This window comes from Canis lupus, chromosome 31 (assembly GCF_003254725.2).
Source record: "Canis lupus dingo isolate Sandy chromosome 31, ASM325472v2, whole genome shotgun sequence".
Taxonomy (NCBI): domain Eukaryota; kingdom Metazoa; phylum Chordata; class Mammalia; order Carnivora; family Canidae; genus Canis; species Canis lupus.
In genome coordinates this window covers 36,150,378-36,168,016 of record NC_064273.1, presented here as the reverse complement: position 1 = coordinate 36,168,016, position 17,639 = coordinate 36,150,378, and the positions used below count along the sequence as shown (strand labels likewise).

At 57.8% G+C, this 17,639-nt stretch overlaps 1 protein-coding gene across 2 annotated transcripts in view; it reads left to right on the top strand.

The window, feature by feature from the left end:
- The first annotated feature begins 743 nt into the window (after nucleotides 1-743).
- The window catches only part of C2CD2 (C2 calcium dependent domain containing 2), a 57,024-nt gene continuing 40,128 nt past the window's right edge, over nucleotides 744-17,639 (top strand). The window contains exons 1-2 of one of the 2 annotated variants that reach the window (XM_049104632.1): nucleotides 744-1,160; nucleotides 11,165-11,263. In XM_049104632.1, the coding sequence (XP_048960589.1) occupies nucleotides 888-1,160; nucleotides 11,165-11,263 (372 nt within the window). In that variant the 5' untranslated portion in view covers nucleotides 744-887. The remainder of the gene's footprint in view (nucleotides 1,161-11,164; nucleotides 11,264-17,639) is intronic. The other variant, XM_049104633.1, reaches the window with a different exon arrangement.

Here is a 17,639-nt window from a genome sequence, read left to right as displayed (position 1 = left end):
AGCGTGCACGGCGGCGAGGAGCGCAGGGGCAGGTCGCGCACGCACACGCGCGCACGCACACTTGCACACACCCCTGCCGAGTTGGGGCGTTTTCCGGAGCCCCCCCCGTTGGGCGTGGGCGTGCAGCCCAGGGGCGAGGCTCCAGGCCCCGCAGACTTGGGGGTGCGAATTGTGGATTCCTAGGGACTTTCCGAGTGTGTGAAAAGCAGGCAGTGTCTGGCCGCTGGGCAGATGGTGCTCCTAGAAACCACCCTTGCGCGCGCGCCCAGGCGCGCCCCCCCATGCGCGCGCGGGAGCCCAGGCGGCCCGGCCCAGCGCAGCCCTGGGGTCGCGCTAAGCGGAAAGCCCCACCCCCACCCCCCGCCCGCGGCCCCGGTCGCCGTCACCCGAGGCCCGAGCGGCGCGCGCGCACGTGGAGGGGCGCGGAGAGGGGGGCGGGGAGGCGCGCGCGGGGCCTTTAAGGGGCCGGGCGGGGGGAGGGGGCCCCGGGTGCAGGGGCGGTGCTGGCCCCGCAGGCCCCGCCCCCGGCCCGCCCCGGCCCGAGCCTCCTCCGGCCACTGCTGGGCCGCGGGCGGGACGCCCGGGGCGGCGCGCGGAGGAGGAAGCGCGCCCTCCGCGGCCCGGGACCTGCCCAGACGCCGCGCGGGCCGCCGAGCGCCGCGGCCCCATTTCCCAGGTGTGCGGGGCCGGGGCGCATCCCGAGCCGCGCGTCTCCTCCCGCTCGGCCCCCACCCCTCCCCGGGGCCCCGCCGCGCCCCCTCCACGCCCCCCGCGAGCCCCGCCGGCCGCGCGCTCATGCCCTGAGCTCGCCGCCCGCGGGCTCTGCGCCCCGGCCGGGGGCCGCCCTGGCAACTTGGGGCGAGGCGCGCGGGCGATGCGCCATCGCCATGTCCCGCCTGAGCTCGTGGCTCGGTGAGGTCCAGTGGCTGGTCTTGGTGTCGCTCTTCGTCGCGGCCCTGGGCACCGTGGGCCTGTACCTGGCGCAGTGGGCGCGGGCCAGGGCGCGACCCCGGGCCCCGCGGCGGGCTGCAGAGCCTGGCGAGGGCCGGCGCCCCGAGGGCGACGCGCTGCTCGCCTGGATCCTGACGCTGCACAGCTGGAGGAGCCAGTGGCAGGCCGCCTGGGTGACCGCCCTGAATGAGGAGGCCAGACGGAAAGGGGTGAGTGTCTGCGCGGGCGGTGGCGCGGAGCCCGTCCCCCAAGCCCCGCCGCGGCCCCGCACCGGAGGAAGCCAGCCTCCCCCGCGGCAGAGCATTCCTGAAAGTTAGGAGGCAGACCCAGGAGCGCGGGGGGACCCCTGATGGGGAGCCGAGACAAAGCCCTGGGGCGCGAGTCCCCACCGGCCAGGTGCGCCAGGCTGGGGGCTCCCCCCGCCCCGAGCGCGCGCCCACCCTGGAGGGACTCTGCAGAGGGGCCCCCTGCCCTTCCGTGGAGTCCCAGGTGGGCTCCGGCACCCGCTGGATGCTCACTGCCTTCGCACCTGGCAGATGAATAACTGTGACCCAAATATGACTCCGTCTGCAGACATGATTTTTTTTTTTTTTCCGAGCACGTCTTTCCAAAAGGTGTCCAAAAGGTGTCCAAAAGGTTAGCGCCCTTTGGCTTGTAGAGGGAGTTGGCCCCGTGTTGAGGGCCAGCCACTTGCCAGACATGGTCCTGGGGAACTTGCAGTGCCTGTATCTCTTCTTTAGACCCTCACGGCTCCTGGGACGGTCGTGTCGCCCGCATTTTACAGGCGGGGAAACTGAGGCCCGCACAGGTGAGGTGACCTGCCCAAGGTCGCAGGGCCTGTGGGGAGCAGAGCCCGGGGTTGAACTCAGCTCCCTCCCGCCTCAAAGCTCGGGGCTTACTGCTTCGCTCTGCGGCCACGCTCTCCAGAGGTGGGGTTCCCCCCGTGGTTATCTCCTTGCTGACTTATTTTTACTTTTAAGGCGTCTTCGTTTCCCCGACAGGCTCCTGCCGTCTACTATTTCGAGGCTTTCCCAAAGAGGAATTAGGGCCTGGTGTGTTTGGGGAAGTGCCTCCCAGCGTCTGCTCATTACCCGAGCTTTCGCATTCCTACACCTGCTTGCGAAGCCTGTGGCCATTCGCATTAAGTATAGTGAGGGCTTCGTGTCTGGATCGCTCACCCTCCAAAATATTTCCACAGCGGGGCCCGCTGGCTGGTCTTTGCGCCATGGCCCTGACTCACATGGCCATGGCTTTTTTTTTTTTTTTTTTAAAGATTTATTTATTTATTTATGAGAGAGAGAGAGAGAGAGAGAGACACACACACACAGGAGGAGGGAGAAGCAGGCTCCATGCCAGAAGCCCGACGCAGGACTCAATCCCGGGACTCCAGGATTGCGCCTTGGGCCAAAGGCAGGCCCTAAACCACTGAGCCACCCAGGGATCCCCGGCCATGGCTTTTTAAAAAAACAATAATCTTTGAGCATAGAGGAGTATAAATTCATCAACTCAAAAGACCATGTTCTGAACTATTGAAAAAATTATACTGTACCTTTTAGATGAAAAAAGCCTTCAAGGTCAGTTGGCTCCGTGTGTCTGGATGGCTAGAATCTGTGCCCTGCTGTCCCGAGCTGGACACGTCCTATTCAGGGGAACTGCCCCGTCTCTTCCTCTCTCCTGTCTCTTAAGCAGACTCTGCACCCGACATGGGGCTTGAACTCACAACCTTGAGATCAAGAATCACATGCTCTACTGACTGAGCCAGCCAGGTGCCCCGGAACCACCCCATCTCTTGTGGGAGACCTAAGCCAGGTGATCTCACATGTGTGAGCAAACACAGATTTTTTTTTTTAAAGATTTTATTTATTTATTCATGAGAGACCCAGAGAGAGAGGCAGACACAGGCAGAGGGAGAAGCAGGCTCCCTGCGGGGAGCCCGATGCAGGACTCGATCCCAGGACTCCGGGGTCATGCCCTGGGCCGAAGGCAGACGCTCAACCACGGAGCCACCCAGGTGCCTGCAAACACAGATTTGTTTCCCCAGGAAGTTGTTGTCTTTAACCCCCTAACTGACCTGGCATCACAGGCCTGGGCTCTGTGGCAGAGTTTACTTTGGGCTGGTTGTGTGAACAGGTGGGGAGCCTTGTCCCAGGTCTCCCTGGAATTTGAGCACGTGTGGGCTGAATGATGAGAACCCTTCACTTCTCACCGTGGGCCTCCTGATGGAGCTTCCGGTGCGGAGGCCTGACCCTGCCTCCTGCAGATTTGGGATAGTCCTGCTTAAATCGTGTTGCTTCGTGTCCTGATGTTTCTCGATTGGCTTCGGGAAATAGGATATGATGCTTCCAGATTACCCACGTGCCTGGCGTGTTGAGGAAGAAAGGAGGAGCGCTCTGCTCTGGAATTTGTCTTTGGCCAGTCAGGTAAAGCGGAGAACACCAAAAAAAAAAAAAAAAAAAAAAAAGCCTGAGGGTTTTGCCCAAGTCACCTGCATTTTTGCGTGGGAGCTGGAGGGGCTCTGTGTTCTGGGAGGCCAAGATTCGGCTTGTCTGCTCTCTGTTCTCCACCTGCTCCTGGCCATGCACTGCAGACAGAGCCTTAGACGTCAGTTTTTCCAGGCTCCTGCCTGGAAGTGACAGGCACCGAGCTCAAGACGAAATTGTGCAAAGTCTTCTCTGGTGGTTTTGCGAAGACGTGGGTTGGTTGTGATTGTGTTGTCAGGAGTGGATTGGTTTTGTGTGTGTGTGTGTGTGTGTGTGTGTGGTGTCCCTCTGCCCTCCCGATGCCTGCAAGTAAGTGTTGCTTGATTTGAATCCAAATGACAGGCTTGGCAGACAGATAGGATCTGGGTAAGTGACTTGTCATACCCTGCCCTGTCTCGGGCCACCTCTCTTGCTGCATAGACGGCGGCCTGGGGGAGCAGGAACTGGTGTTGAGGGAGTGGGTGTCCTGACCTGCCTGCGGGAGTTTCTCCGAGTCCTCCTCCGGCTCCATTCCCACTAATCCCCGAATAGGGTTGACACTCCCAGCCCACTGGCCTCTGGAGAGCAACAGCTTAGTGGCGCTCTTCCGCCCCTGCCTGCCGAGGGAGACCACTTCTCGGCCCGTCCCTGGGGCTTGAGGACGCGCTGGATGGGAGTTAATCGAGCCTGGCACCTTCCACGCAGACGGGATTCCCTGTGGATGGAGGCAGGAGCTCCTCCCAATTGAAGCTCTGCTCCAGTTTTGAATTTTAAGCCTGGAAAGAGGGGGACGCCTGGGTGGCTCAGCGGTTGAGCGTCTGCCTTTGGCTCAGGGCGTGGTCCTGGGGTCCTGGGATCGAGTCCTCGCAGGGAGCCTGCTTCTCCCTCTGCCTGTGTCTCTGCCTCTCTGTATGTCTCTCATGAATGAATGGATGAAATCTTAAAAAAAAAAAAAAAAAAAAGACTGGAAGGACCCTAAACCCTGGTAGCAGAGCACCTCCTGTCTGCTGTGGAGGCTTGCCCGGGCTGCCCTGGCTCCTGGGCAGGGGTCAGTGTGGCCCGCCCTCATCCAGTTGTCACATTCCGCCATGGGCAGCAAGTTCAACTTGGCGACCCAAATGCTCCCTTAATTGAGGCACAGATGCAAAGGGTGAAAGGGCGATGTTGTTTCACCTGCTGCCCTAACCACGGGGCTCGTATCTCCCGGTAGCCGAGGGCCGATGGGGAACCTGCGGCCTCTCTCTCCTTGCACCCTGGACCACCAGCGACCGTGGCAGACGGGCCCCTGGCATTCCAGCCCTCGCTCCAGAAGCATTTGTAAATCAGGCAGGATGGTGACTTGGGGGGGACACCCAAGCCCTCGCTGCTGCGCCAGCTGGTCGGACAGATGCCAGGTGCCTAGGGAGCACAGGCGAGCTGCCCCGAGAGCTTCGAGAAAGTCTGCGCGCTCCCCACACCCCCCAGTGCAGACGCCGTAGGTTTCCACAGGCTCCCCAGGTCGCTTCTCCCCAGTGAGGAGCCCGCAGAGGCACACCTGTCCCTGCGCCAGCCGCCTGTCAGCCCCCTCTCCCCGCCACCGGCGACACGTGTCCTCTCTGGTGCCGCCAACACCGGATTCCCGTTGATCTGGTGACAGTTCAGTCACGGAGCACAGGAAGCCGGCTCAGTCACCAGACTGGAAACTAATACCCCGTTATCCAAAGGCAGCAGCAGAGGTTCTCCCTCCAGAGCCCCTGCGCTCCTGTGAACGTTCATGGGTGGTTTGTGGCGCTCATCAGGGACCCCAGCCGTGGTGGTGCGCACCCCCAACCCCCCCCAGCGGCTCTGGAAGCCAGGGTGGCCCTGCCTCCCAAGGCTGCTGCTGCTGCCGCCCCTGGACCACACGTGGGGAGCAGTGGTTCCCGAGCGAGGGCCATGTCCTGTGGCTGGTGTTGTGGACTTGTCTAGAAACGGGCCCGCCCAGCTTGGCTGAGGGCCCTGAGTTAGGAGGGTCACCCAAGCCGTTTGTTGCTTTAGTCGTTTGCCTGAGGATTTTTTTTTTTTCCGGAGGAATGTTCTCCATGCAAATGACCGAGACTGTGGGACAATTTGTGGTCTTTGTGTTAACTAAAAAAATAAAAAAGACGCCGCCGCGTGAACTTACAACGTGTTATTAATAGCTCTGACTCGTATATGAGCTTTGACATTTTAAAAAGTAAACAAAGCGACAGGACTTTACAGCTTTCCGATTTCCCCACGAGCTTTGAGTGGCGCTCACAAACATCTGAACTCCTTGAGCGGCGTCTGTGGCCACAGCGTAGGAGGCCAGCTGGGCTGGGGAGACCGTGAAGGTGACTTTGGGCCCGGGCCATGGACTTAACCCGTCGCCTTTGGGCTGCTCAGACATTCGGGGTTCTCTCCCGTGTGGGGCCCTCCCATGGGTCGTTCCTTTCGTCTCGAGCACTTCATTAACCTTTCTCCTTCTTGAACTTGTGTGAACCTGCAGGTCTCGGGGCTCAGGTCCCCGATCCTCCCCTTCGGAGAGGATGCTGTCCCCGCCCCCACCCAGGCCACCTGCTCTCGTCCCCTGCACCCTGTGAGCTCCGGGGATGGTGAGCCAGCCCGGAGCCCTGTGTGTGCAGACACAGCCACCTCGGTGCCCTGCACAAGGCTGGCTCCAGAGCTGGCTGGGAGCCCGTGGTGGCTGCGGGTGGGGGTGCGGGTGGGGGTCGATGAATGACAGGCCCCAGCAGAAACCTGTCTCTGGCGGGGGAGGAACCGTGGCGACGTGCTTCACCCCGTCTGGACGCAGGCCTTCCCCTGCTTGGGAGCCGGCCAAGCCCGGGCAAAACAAGCTGTTTAATGTGCTTTGTTTTTCACTTCGGAAGAATCAACAGTAAAGGAGGCGCACTGATGACTTTGCAAATTGTCAATATGAAACCCGGGAATAGGCGCCAGTTCCGGCTGTTCTTTGCCCTCGCCCATTCTCCCAAAGAGACAGGAATTGAGGAGAAGGAAGAGTGGGTGTAGTGTTAACGTCAACTAAAAGGCAGCCAAAGCTAACTTCCATTCCTATCGGCCAGGTCGTGGGTTGCTGGGGGGGGAGGGGGGCTCCTTGAGCGCAGAGGAAGCTGGAAGGCAGCTCTGGGGCTGTGTGACCTCAGGGCCAGCCCGATGCCCTCTCTGTGCCTCGTCTGTAAAAGCGGACGGCTGTGGGCTCAGCCTGGAAAACAGATCCCTCTCCGGGTGGGGTGCGGTTCTGTGTGAGGTGTCTAGCAAATAGCCAGCGAAGGTGGGCTGTTATCTTGTAAAGTCTCCCTTTAAAAAAAAAAAAAAAAACAAACTTGGGATCTCTGGGTGGCTCAGTGGTTTAGCGCCTGCCTTTGGCCCAGGGCATGATCCCGGAGTCCCAGGATCAAGTCCCGCGTCGGGCTCCCTGCATGGAGCCTGCTTCTCCCTCCTCCTGTGTCTCTGCCTCTCTCTGTGTGTATCTCTGATAAATAAATAAATAAAATATTAAAAAAAAAAACTTTTAATTTTTTTCCTGCTTTTAGATACATAGAAAAGTTGCAAAAAGAATTCAGAGTTCCCATCTATGCCTCACCCGGCCTCACATAACCACCTTGCACCATCAGAACCCAGAAGTTAACATTGGCACAATGTTACCGTAATTCCTTGGTGCCGTGATACTAATAATGTGACATGGAGGAAATTACCGCTGGCACAGAGCCCCGAACTGGAGGCCCTACTGGAATTGCAGCCCGTCTACCGCATCCTTTCATTATCCTCGCATTGTTCCAGAATCCCATCAGGTGCCACATGGCACTGAGCCACGCCTTCTCCCCCCGCCTCGCAAAGTCTGTAAGGGTTCCGCAGTCTTGTTTGTCCCCACCTTGACAACTCCAAGCCGAGGGGGGGCCGGGAATCGATGGTTATTATTTTTGCCAAATGTCCCTCAATGTGGTGCTTTTGCGGGCCTGGGATGAGGTTCGCCAAACCCCGGAAGTGATGTGTCCCTATTAAATGTCCTGGATTGTGGGTCTGTGACATCAGGGGACTTAGCACTGGGACATTGGCCTTGATCCCTTGGTGTGGGTGGTTCCTGCCTGGGTTTCTTCCCTGCACCGTGCGCCTCTTCTTCCGTCATCACCCCCTTGGTGGGAGCAGGTAACCTTGGGGAGCCACCTGTTGTCACCCCCTTGGTGCTGAGCAGGTAACCTCGGGGAGCCACCCCGTCATCACCCCCTTGGTGCTGAGCCAGGTAACCTTGGGGAGCCACCTGTCATCGCCCCCTTGGTGCTGAGCCAGGTAACCTTGGGGAGCCACCTGTCATCGCCCCCTTGGTGCTGAGCACGTAACCTTGGGGAGCCACCCCATCGTCGCCCCCTTGGTGCTGGGCAGGTAACCTCGGGGAGCCACTCCGAGGCTGTTACTCCTCGACCTCCTGCTCCCCGGTTCGGCATCGGCCGCGCGTCTGTGCCACTCGGTGACGGTTCTCTGCTCCTCCCCTCCGTCTCCGTGGACTCACTGCAGTTCCCCTGCGACAACGAGCGAGCGGCCGCCTCTCCTCCACGGACTCGGTGGCTTGCGTCCGTCCGTGTGGCCTCACGGATCTTTATTTTATCCTCCGGCTTCTACTCCGACGCCGTGGCTGCTGCCTCTGTGGCCCGAACTGCTCTCGTGTTGGCCTCTTGCGTTTTGCCATCGAGACGCACAAACGTATATCGACGTAGCGCTTCCATTCTTCATGATGCACAGCAGGTTTGTTCTAGACTCATCTTGTAATTTTTTTTTAATCTTCCGCTCTCCCAGCCCTGGGTTCAGCCCCTTCTCCAAGCAGCGCCGATGATGCCTCTATTGGAGGAGGGTTTAGAAGCCGAGGCCTGGGCATCGGACGTGCTCATCGCTGCTGGGCTCTCCTGGCTTCTAGACCCCTTGAGTGGGCAGAGCTAGGAAGTGAGTGTGAGTCCGTGGTTCTGTGCCGCTCGGTGTGTCTGTGCTGATACGTCAACTTCCAGTTCGACAGCCGAGCTCGGTGTCAACTCCGTTTCTCACCTGTGTCCGTCCTCTCCCAGAGGAGGCGTCCGGCCTTCCTGCCTCTAACAGATTTGCTTATTTGGTCGCGTCTCGTGTACAGATAAAGTGGTCTCTGCGTTACTAACCCGCACCCCCGTGAGAGACACACGTTCTGACCTGGTTACGCCTCTGTGCCGTCAGGATGTTGCCCCCCCCACAGTTTCTTGGGCTAGATCTGTGTTTTCCTACCCCTTTGGGGCGCGGGGGGGATGATGGCATCCATCGGTAATGCGGTTAGCTTCGTTCGTTAGCGTGTGTACTCCGTTGGGGGTTCCTCCCACATCCTGATTTTTTTTAATCCTTTTTTTTTTTTAAACCCATGATTTGGGATGCCACGTTTGTCATACACGAAGTTTCTACGTGCGTTCGGGGGTGCTCTGGACACACTGTTCTGGTGCACTGGGTCGTCGGCGCCTTCATGCACCTGCACCCCACAGTTTGAGCTGCGCAGGTTCTTTTCCTTGTTCTTTTAGAAGATTTTATTTATTTATTCATGAGAGACGCAGAGAGAGAGGCAGAGACCCAGGCAGAGGGAGAAGCAGGCTCCATGCAGGGATCCCAACGTGGGACTCGATCCCGGGACTCCGGGATCATGACCTGGGCCAAAGGTAGATGCTCAACCACTGAGCCCCCCAGGTGTCCCCTGAGCTACGCAGGTTCTGTGGCGTGTTTTCACCTCACGTGGGGCCAGTCCTCCTTGCGCTTTCCTGCTTGTTTTCCTGGGGACTCCTGCGTGTCACTTACTTCCCCGTGAACGAAAAGTCCTGCTCTAGCCCGAGTGGGGTGGCGTCTGCACAGGGCCAGAGTCGTGAGCGGTGCGGGAGCTCGGGGTCGTCTCCCACTGCACGCTGGGCTTCCTGCAACCCGAGGATTGGGCCCTTTGGAAGGGAAAGGGAACCCCTGGGTCTTTATTTTAACTCGGTAATTCGTTTCCTTTGTGAGCGTGCCCCTTGACATGACATTTCCCAGCAGAATCTTTTCTGGGTTTCAGTCCAGAAGGTGGCAGAGGGGTGTGGGCCGCATCCATGGATCCCGAGGCCCCAGGGTGCTGCACCTGTAGCATAGGTGGCCACGACCACCCATGCTGGGCTCGGGGTGCTCTCAGCCTGCCGGCCCGGCCACCCCAGCCCTCACCCGGCCCCAATCAGGCTCCAGCCACGGAGAATGTCTGCGGAGCAGCCGGGTGACTTCATCGCTGTTGAGAAGTAGATCTCATTCTCCCCTGATGACTTGTAGGGGGTGAGATCGATGTCGCTAAAGCAGGGCGGGGTTGGAAGCGCCTAAGTGAGAACGTTCTGGGTCTTTAGGTTCACTCGTGGTCATCTGGAGGTCTTAAGAAATAGTCCCAGGATAACTTCACTGCTCGCTCATTTGCGCCGCACTTGCCAGAAGACCTTTGGTGCCATTTGGTACCATTTTATTCCTCTGCCCTCGATCGCGGCTCGTGGTTGCAAACAGCTCACTCCAGTGGAGTCTGACACAGATGACATGGTGGGAAGTTGTGAGGTTGAATATATGTTTTTTGACCACCCAGTCGGAGCTTACAAGACTGTGAGGCACTTCTTACAGCATCAGGAAGGGTTTATCCCAGGGCTGTGTTGTCGGCGTAAGCGTTTGGCCTCCCACCAGAACTTATTTTTAAAAAGGCTGAGGGGCCCCTGGGTGGCTCAGCGGTTGAGCGTCCGCCTCTGGCTCAGGGCATGACCCCGGGGTCCTGGGATTGAGTCCTGCATCGGGCTCCCCACAGAGAGCCTGCTTCTCCCTCTGCCTGTGTCTCTGCCTCTCTCTGGGTCTCCATGAATAACTAAAATAAAAAATCTTAGAATAAAAGTAAAAAGGCCAAGGCTTGGTTGACTATCCCAGCTTTAGCCCTGATTTATTCTTTTATCAGACATCAGCCTTGTTGCCTGGTGTTCCTGTTCATTTAATTGTACCTCCCTCATTTGGAGAATTTTGGTTGCAAGAACCAAGATGCACACGGTGGACAAGCCATGGAAGAGTTTACTCGTGGGGTGTGGGTGGGGGCACAGAGCTGAAGGCAGAGCTGAACTGGGAGACGCTGGAGAGAGGGCAGGAGCCCAGCAGCCCCAAAGGTCCAAGAAGCAGGGTCTCGGGAACCCACTCCTTGGGCAAGGCCAGCAGGCTGGTTCATTTTTAGCTCAGGAATCTCAAATTCCAGGAAGAGGTGGCTGGCCCCTGGGGGGTTCCTGCCCCCTCACCACTTGGGTGGTGGGAGAGGAGAAGGGGTGTCCCCATGTGGAGCGGGGAGAGGTGATTCTCTAAAACCAGAGAGAGCGCCAGCTTTTGGCAAAGGAAGCGGAGGACAGAGCCCTCGAACCCTTGGCCAGATAGTGTGCTGGACCTCAGAGCCACCCAGCACCCTGCTCTTTCCTGAATACGTGAGCATTCAGAACCCCCCTTGCCATCTCCATCACCCCATCTCTGCTTTTGTCCCTGTGCTTCTTGCCCCCCATCCCGCTCTGGTAACTGACGCCAGCGCCGAGCACATTCTACCGCAAGCAGGTCCTCGGGCACATGGACTTAGCGGTAGCTGCCCACGGCTGCTGTTTAGGAGATTTAACTGGAAGGAGTCAGGTTACCTGTGCCCGGGTTTGCAGAGCTTTGTGGGGAGTATACGACGGTGGAGGAGGGCTGCCCCGTGCTGACCTGCCCTCATCGTGCCTCTCCTTCTGTTCCAGGGCCCACTGCTCCTGTCTTTCCAGGAGGACCCGCTGCAGCAGCCCCTGGAGCTGGCGGTGCAGCAAGTCTCCAGTGTGGCCAGGTCAGCCCACGAGAAGGTGAGCTGGAGCGTGGTCGCCCGCTGTGGAGCTTTCCCTGCCAAGGGAGCAAACTTCGAGCTGGGGTGGTGTGGGAGTGGGGGAGCGAAGTTATTTGGTTTTCAGATTATTGAAAATATGGACACCTTAAGAACCTTAAAAAAAAGAAAATTTGATCTATCAACTGACAAATGGATAAATGAAACATGGTAGCGCCGCACGGTGGACTATTATTTAGCCTTGAAAAAGGAAGGGGGTTCTGGTACCTGCTACATGCACGGGCCTTGGAGACACAGTGTGGAGTGGGAGCGGCTAGTCCCAGAAGGCATGTCTCAAATGGCTTCATTTACGTGGCCTACCCAGGATGGCTGGATCCATAGAGATGGGAAGAAGGTTTGGGGTCGCCGGGCATTGGGGGTGGGGAGTGGAATGCAGAGTGACTGCCCCTGGGTGCAGGGTGGCTTTGTGGGGTGAGGATAATGGCCTCAAAGTGATGGCGGTGGTGTCGGACAAGTCTGCAAAATATGTTAAAAGCCATTGAATTGGGGGCGCCTGGGTGGCTCAGGCGGTCGGTTAAGCATCCGACTCTTGATTTCGGCTCAGGTCATGATCTCAGGGTCCTGGAATCGAGCCCCACGTCGGTCTCCATGCTCAGCGGGGAGTCTGCTGGAGATTCTTTCCCTCTGCCCCTCCCTCTGTTCACTCTCATTCTCTCTCTTAGATAAATAAATGAATCTTAAAGGAAAAGCCATTTAATTTTACAGTTTATTTTTTTAGAAAGATTTTACTGATTTATTTGAGACAGAGAGAGAGAGAACAAGCCGGGAGGAGGGTCGGAGAGAGGGAGAAGCAGACACCCCACTGAGCAGGGAGCTTGATGTGGGACTGGATCCCAGGACCCTGGGATCATGACCTGAGCCGAAGGCAGATGCTTCACCGACTAGGCCCCCCAGGTGGGCCAAACTGTACAGTTTAAATGGGCAAATTAAATGCTATGTGAATCACATCTCAATAAAATGCTTACATTTGTGTGTATGTATCTGTACATGTGTATGTATGACACCTAGATTTGAGCCATCTGGATACTATGTAGAGTTCATTTTACAGTCAGGGGTTGTTCCTGGGCTGAAATGACTTATTAGACTGGTCAAATGCCATAAATAATTTATTTTATTTTTTATTTATTTATTTTTTCATAAATAATTTAAAAGATTTTAAAAAATTTTTTATTTATTTTTTTAAAGATTTTATTAATTCATAGAGACACACAGAGAGAGAGAGAGAGAGGCAGAGACACAGGCAGAGGGAGAAGCAGGCTCCATGCAGAGAGCCTGATGTGGGACTCGATCCAGGGTCTCCAGGATTACACCCTGGGCTGCAGGCGGCGCTAAACGGCTGCGCCATTGGGGCTTCCCAAGTTTTTTTTTTTTAATGAAAAGTATTGGGGATCCCTGGGTGGCTCAGTGGTTTGGTGCCTGCCTTTGGCCCAGGGCGTGGTCCTAGAGTCCTGGGATCAAGTCCCATGTCGGGCTCCTGGCATGGATGGAGCCTTTTTCTCCCTCTGCCTGTGTCTCTGCCTCTCTTTCTCTCTCTATCATGAATAAATAAATAAATAATAAATAAATAAATAAATAAATAAATGGAAAGTATCTGTTAAAAAAAAAAAAAAAAAAAAAAAAAAACCTAAGAAACTTTCTCTGAAATACCAGGCTTGCCCTTGCTTCTACGTTTTACTGCCAGGTCTCACACGTGCCGTTGAGCAGACAGTGGGGCACAGCGTGTGGGCCCTGCTGGAGGGGGAGGGATTGTCAGCCCCACAACCCCGGCCCCGGGATTCTGCTCCTGTCCCCGCTGGAGGACAGATTGCGGCTCTGCTTCGTTCGCTTCACTACAGTTCAGGGCTCTGGGTGGGCCGGGGCTGTCTCTTCATCTTCCACTGACGGATAATGGAGTCATCTGCTCTCTCCCACCATAATGCGAAGCTGCAGTGAACTTGCGTGGTGGCCTCCCCTCCCTGACTCTGCAGGTGTGAGCAGGGGAGTCGATCGGGGGTGCACCCGGGGCTGCCAGGTGGCGGGTATGACCAGGTATTCCAGGATCCGTCACCAGAGCGCTGCTCCCCGGCAGCCTCGGAGGACGCTCCTGTCCTCCTACCCCTTGCCAATGCCGGAGGAGTCACCTGCTATATTATCCCTGTGACGAGCGTGGGGAAGTCTTTAGAATATATTGGGGTACGAGAGGAAGCTGACGGCAGCGACGCAGGATGTCGAGACCAGAATGGCCCACGAGGGCTGGAAGGGGCTGGGCCAGCAAGCAGGTGCCCAGTGCTTTTGTGAAACAGGGCGGTGGCGGGGGGTGGGGGTGGGTGGGAGGGTGCTGGGGGCAGCTGGCTGGGGGCCGCGGGCATCCTCTCTGTTACTGGCAGATGGGGACCGAGTCCCTTTGACAGTGCCCCTGGGGAGGAGGTGCGGAGCGCCCAGGGCTGGCCCCGAGGCCTAGAGGGGAAGCTGGGAGGCGGACTTAGCACTTGGCCATTTTTAGAGGCCTTGATGTTTAGTTGCCAGAAAAGCAAGTTTAGAAAGGGGATGGTGAAGCTGTGTTTATTTATCTTTTTAAGATCTTTTTTATATTTTAAAGATTATTTATTTGAGAGAGAGAGAGAGTGCGTGCATGAGTGAGCGAGAGAAAGAGCACGGGGGTGGGGTAGAGGGGCAGAGGGGGAGAGAGAAAATCTCAAGCAGACTCCATGCTGAGCGCAGAGCCCCATGTGGGGCTCGAACCCACGACCCTGAGATCCTGGCCTGAGCTGAAATCAAGAGCCGGGCGTCCCACGGACGGACCCACCCAGGTGCCCCTAACTGTGTTTATTTTAAGACCATCGCAGAAATGGTGCGTCCTCATTAAAAAGCTAAATGCAGCGTAGCCGCCCGCCCCCCTCGTCCTCCTTCCCCTGCCCGCTGCCCGCAGCGTGTTCTCGGAAGCTGCCCACCTCCCGCAGGTAAGTGGCAACGCACACTCGGGATCTTGTTTCATTTTACGGGTTTCTTCATAGTGCTTGACTTTTACGTGTTGGGTTTTCTTGGCCAAATGAGGACACGGGAGCGCGTCATGGCCTTGTCACGGCTGTGGGTTGAGCTGTCCTTGGGGCAGGCCGGTGGCCAGTCGGGTGTCATGCCCCGGCCTCCCCGAGTGGGTCCGGGTGGGGGGCCGAGTGCCACGGTGGCCTTCCAGCCCGCAGCCCACGCACCCCCCCCCCCGGTGGGCGGCCCCCCTGATGGGATCTGCCTGCTGTCGGGCTACGGGAACTTGGGCGGAGGTCGCCGCCGAGGCCGTGGGCCCAGCATCTTGGCTGACCATGGCACGGTTGAGGGCGCCGTTTTGGGGAGGCATCGAGCCAGAGTTTCTCCTGCAACGTGTCCCCGGAGGGAGGTTTCTTAACACCTGTGCGTCAGCGGAAGATGGGGACAAGCCACGGCCTCTCCTATGGCTCCAGGCCCTCATGTTCTCGGACCGCTGCATCGGGCAGGACGCTTCCAGCAACCGAGTCACCCTCCTTCATTTAGGATCTACCCCCCTCCCCACCCTCTGCCCCCACATCGGGGTTTCAGGCGTCTTGAACCCTCCGTCCACCCCGTCATGCTTTTTCTGTGCTCCGCAGAGTTCTCAAGGAGGGGAGTCAATAATGCCACCCACATGGGGCCTGCAAACCAAGGTCGGAAAGAAATACAGATGCGTGGTTTCCAGGGAGTCACCCTCCCCTTCCTCGGCTCACTCCATACGATCAGCCCGTATCTTTCTCCTCTCCCTGACTCAGCCCTGACAAGGGACGTGTGGATGGCACCTGAGCCAGTGACAGGGACACGTCCAGCCTGGACCACGGGCGTGGAGTACGTAATCCCGTCTTTGGCCATCTGGATGGGAGCGGGGGTCCCGTTCTCCCTCTGGGACCCCCTGCTTCCCGTGGGGTCGTGAGTCTCTCTGCGGGCCGCCAAGGGATAGAGCCGGGCCTGCCCTGCCCCCTGGGTGCCCCGTCCTTGACTTTTTCCTGCAGAGCCTGAAGACTCCCATATGCCAAAGCAACGCCTTGGCAGAGATCTGGTTCATCGGCACCTCCCGCCCCCGTGTCCTACATGGGGTATGAGGACTTGCGTGGCCGGAAGCAGCATGGGGCGCCTCGCAGAGCCCGTGATGGGTGCCGAGCGCACGCCCTGCCCAGGCTTGGCTGGCCGGAGCAGCGTGACTTGTCGTGCTCTGATGCCGACACTGTCGGCTTTCTCTTCCACGCCATAACCGATTCTCTGGACACCCATGGGTGCTCAGTAACTCAATTCCATCCTCTCACTGACCCCCTAGGGTCAGCCAGGCCCCGCAGGCTAAGGGCGCAGCCCCACGCGGCTGCCCCCTTCAGATGCCAGTCCCTCGTACTTATGGCCAAGCAGCCTCAGAGTCAGGGTATCCCCACCCCGCCTCAGCTTTGAGTTTGCTCATGGAACTCAGGAAAACAGTTTACTTCCTATTAATGGCTCGTAATATGGGAAACAACTCAAGAAGAGCCAGAGGGGAGAGAGGCGAGGTGTAGGGGAGGGGCCCTGGGCTGCGGTCAGGCCACCCTCCCAGCACCTCCTCGTGCACACCGACCCGGAAGCTCTCCGGACCCCATTGTTCAGGGTTTTTTAGATTTTATTTATTATTTATTTATCTGGGAAGAAGCCCAGACGTTTATCCCTGACGGCAAGCCCTGCAGGTGTTGTGGGTCGTGGGTTTTCCCACAGGGCGGCTGTGCTGGCCTTGGGGGGGCATCTCTCCTGGCGGTGACTGGAAGCATCCCCATCACTTGGCTCGCTGCAGGCGGGCGCAGCTGGCGTGGGCGGGAGGCAGGACCCAGGCCGTCCCGGCGGGGCACTCTGCGCCGAAGCCATCACCTTTACACTCTCCTCCAGGGGCCCCTCTGCCGTCTCGTCCAGTCTCAACATGCTCTGAATAGATTTATTTCTCCCAGACTGTAATTACCCTCTTACACAAGAGCCAACGAGTTTCTACCTACGTTCTCTTTCCGCCCGTCCTGGGAGAGGTTAGCTCCAGAATGTCTGACCCAGAAAAGGAAAACCTTTATTTCTACATCGCAAGTGGCCTGCGAGCCAGCTCTTGTCCCTCGGGATGTCACAACGGCTCTTCCGCGGCATGTCCGTGGACTCATCAGAAGCGATTCCGTGGAGGCCGGAGGTCGTACGAGGGTCATGTGGGGACTCACGCAGGGTGAACCGGGGTTTGGGAGTCGTGCTGCGACAGGCACCCACCGAGAAAGCCACGCGTGCCTGTCCCTTAGGGAGCGCGGTGTGTCTCTCTGGGCGACACGGTGTTTATGGCGAAGGCTTGCCGCGGAAAACAAGGGCCCCACTTGGCGCTGGAAGCAGTCTTTGGAGACTAGGAGTGATGTTGGCTTTCTTGGGGTGAGGCCAGGTGTCCTGGGAAAAGCATTCATTATCTCTGTCTGCAGTGCCATTCGTAAATAAGTAGAGGCTTCTAATGGTATAATGATCGTCCTTAGGTTACGGGTTTAAATAGACGTAATAACCCACCCAGCGCGGAGAAAGGCCCAGCTCGGAAGCCAGGGAGACGCTGGCTGGATCTGGGCTTGTTTGGGCACTTCCTTCTGTCTCTGAGCCGGAGGTTGGGCGTCTGCAGAGGGTGCTTCCCTCCCTGGCCGCCTGGTGGGGAGAACGAGGGCCCGCCCGGGCCACGGGTCCTGAGGCTGTCAGGTGCGAGCAGCCACGGGCCCTGTCCCTTTCTTGTCGCTGCTGCTCATATTCCTCTGCTGGAACCAGTATCACGCCCATTGTACAGAGGAAGAAACTGAGGCGAACGGAGGCTCGGTCATTGCCCAGGTGGCTAAGAGCTACAAAGTGGTAGAGGCTAGAGTGGAACCCAGTCGGCCTCCGGAGACAAGCTGACCCCTGTGACACCATCGTCAGTGCTGCGATTCCTCGTCACATTTCTACCATTGTATCGCCTGTGCTCCCACCTCCGCCCGACGGTGAAAGACACAACAGGGGAAGAGGATCGAGCACCAGGGACACGAACCCACCTTTGCTTCTGTAGAACCACAGCAACCAACCAAACTCCGATGCAATTGCATGGAATCTCCCCCAGAATCTGCAGGGGTCGGGGAACCCCGCCGCTGATACTGGGTGTGCAACACGTACTGTATCTTTTTTTTTTTTTTTCTCTAACTAAGGCTGGTTAACAGCCTGCGAGTGTCTGGCATCCCCTGTGCTCTGTCCAGACCTCGGGGCCCCCCGACCCCCACCTTGGTTTGCAGAGGTGGCTTGATTCTGGGTTGTCTGGCAAATAGGAAGTATGATTGATTTTTTTTTTTTTTTTTTTGCTTTGCATGACT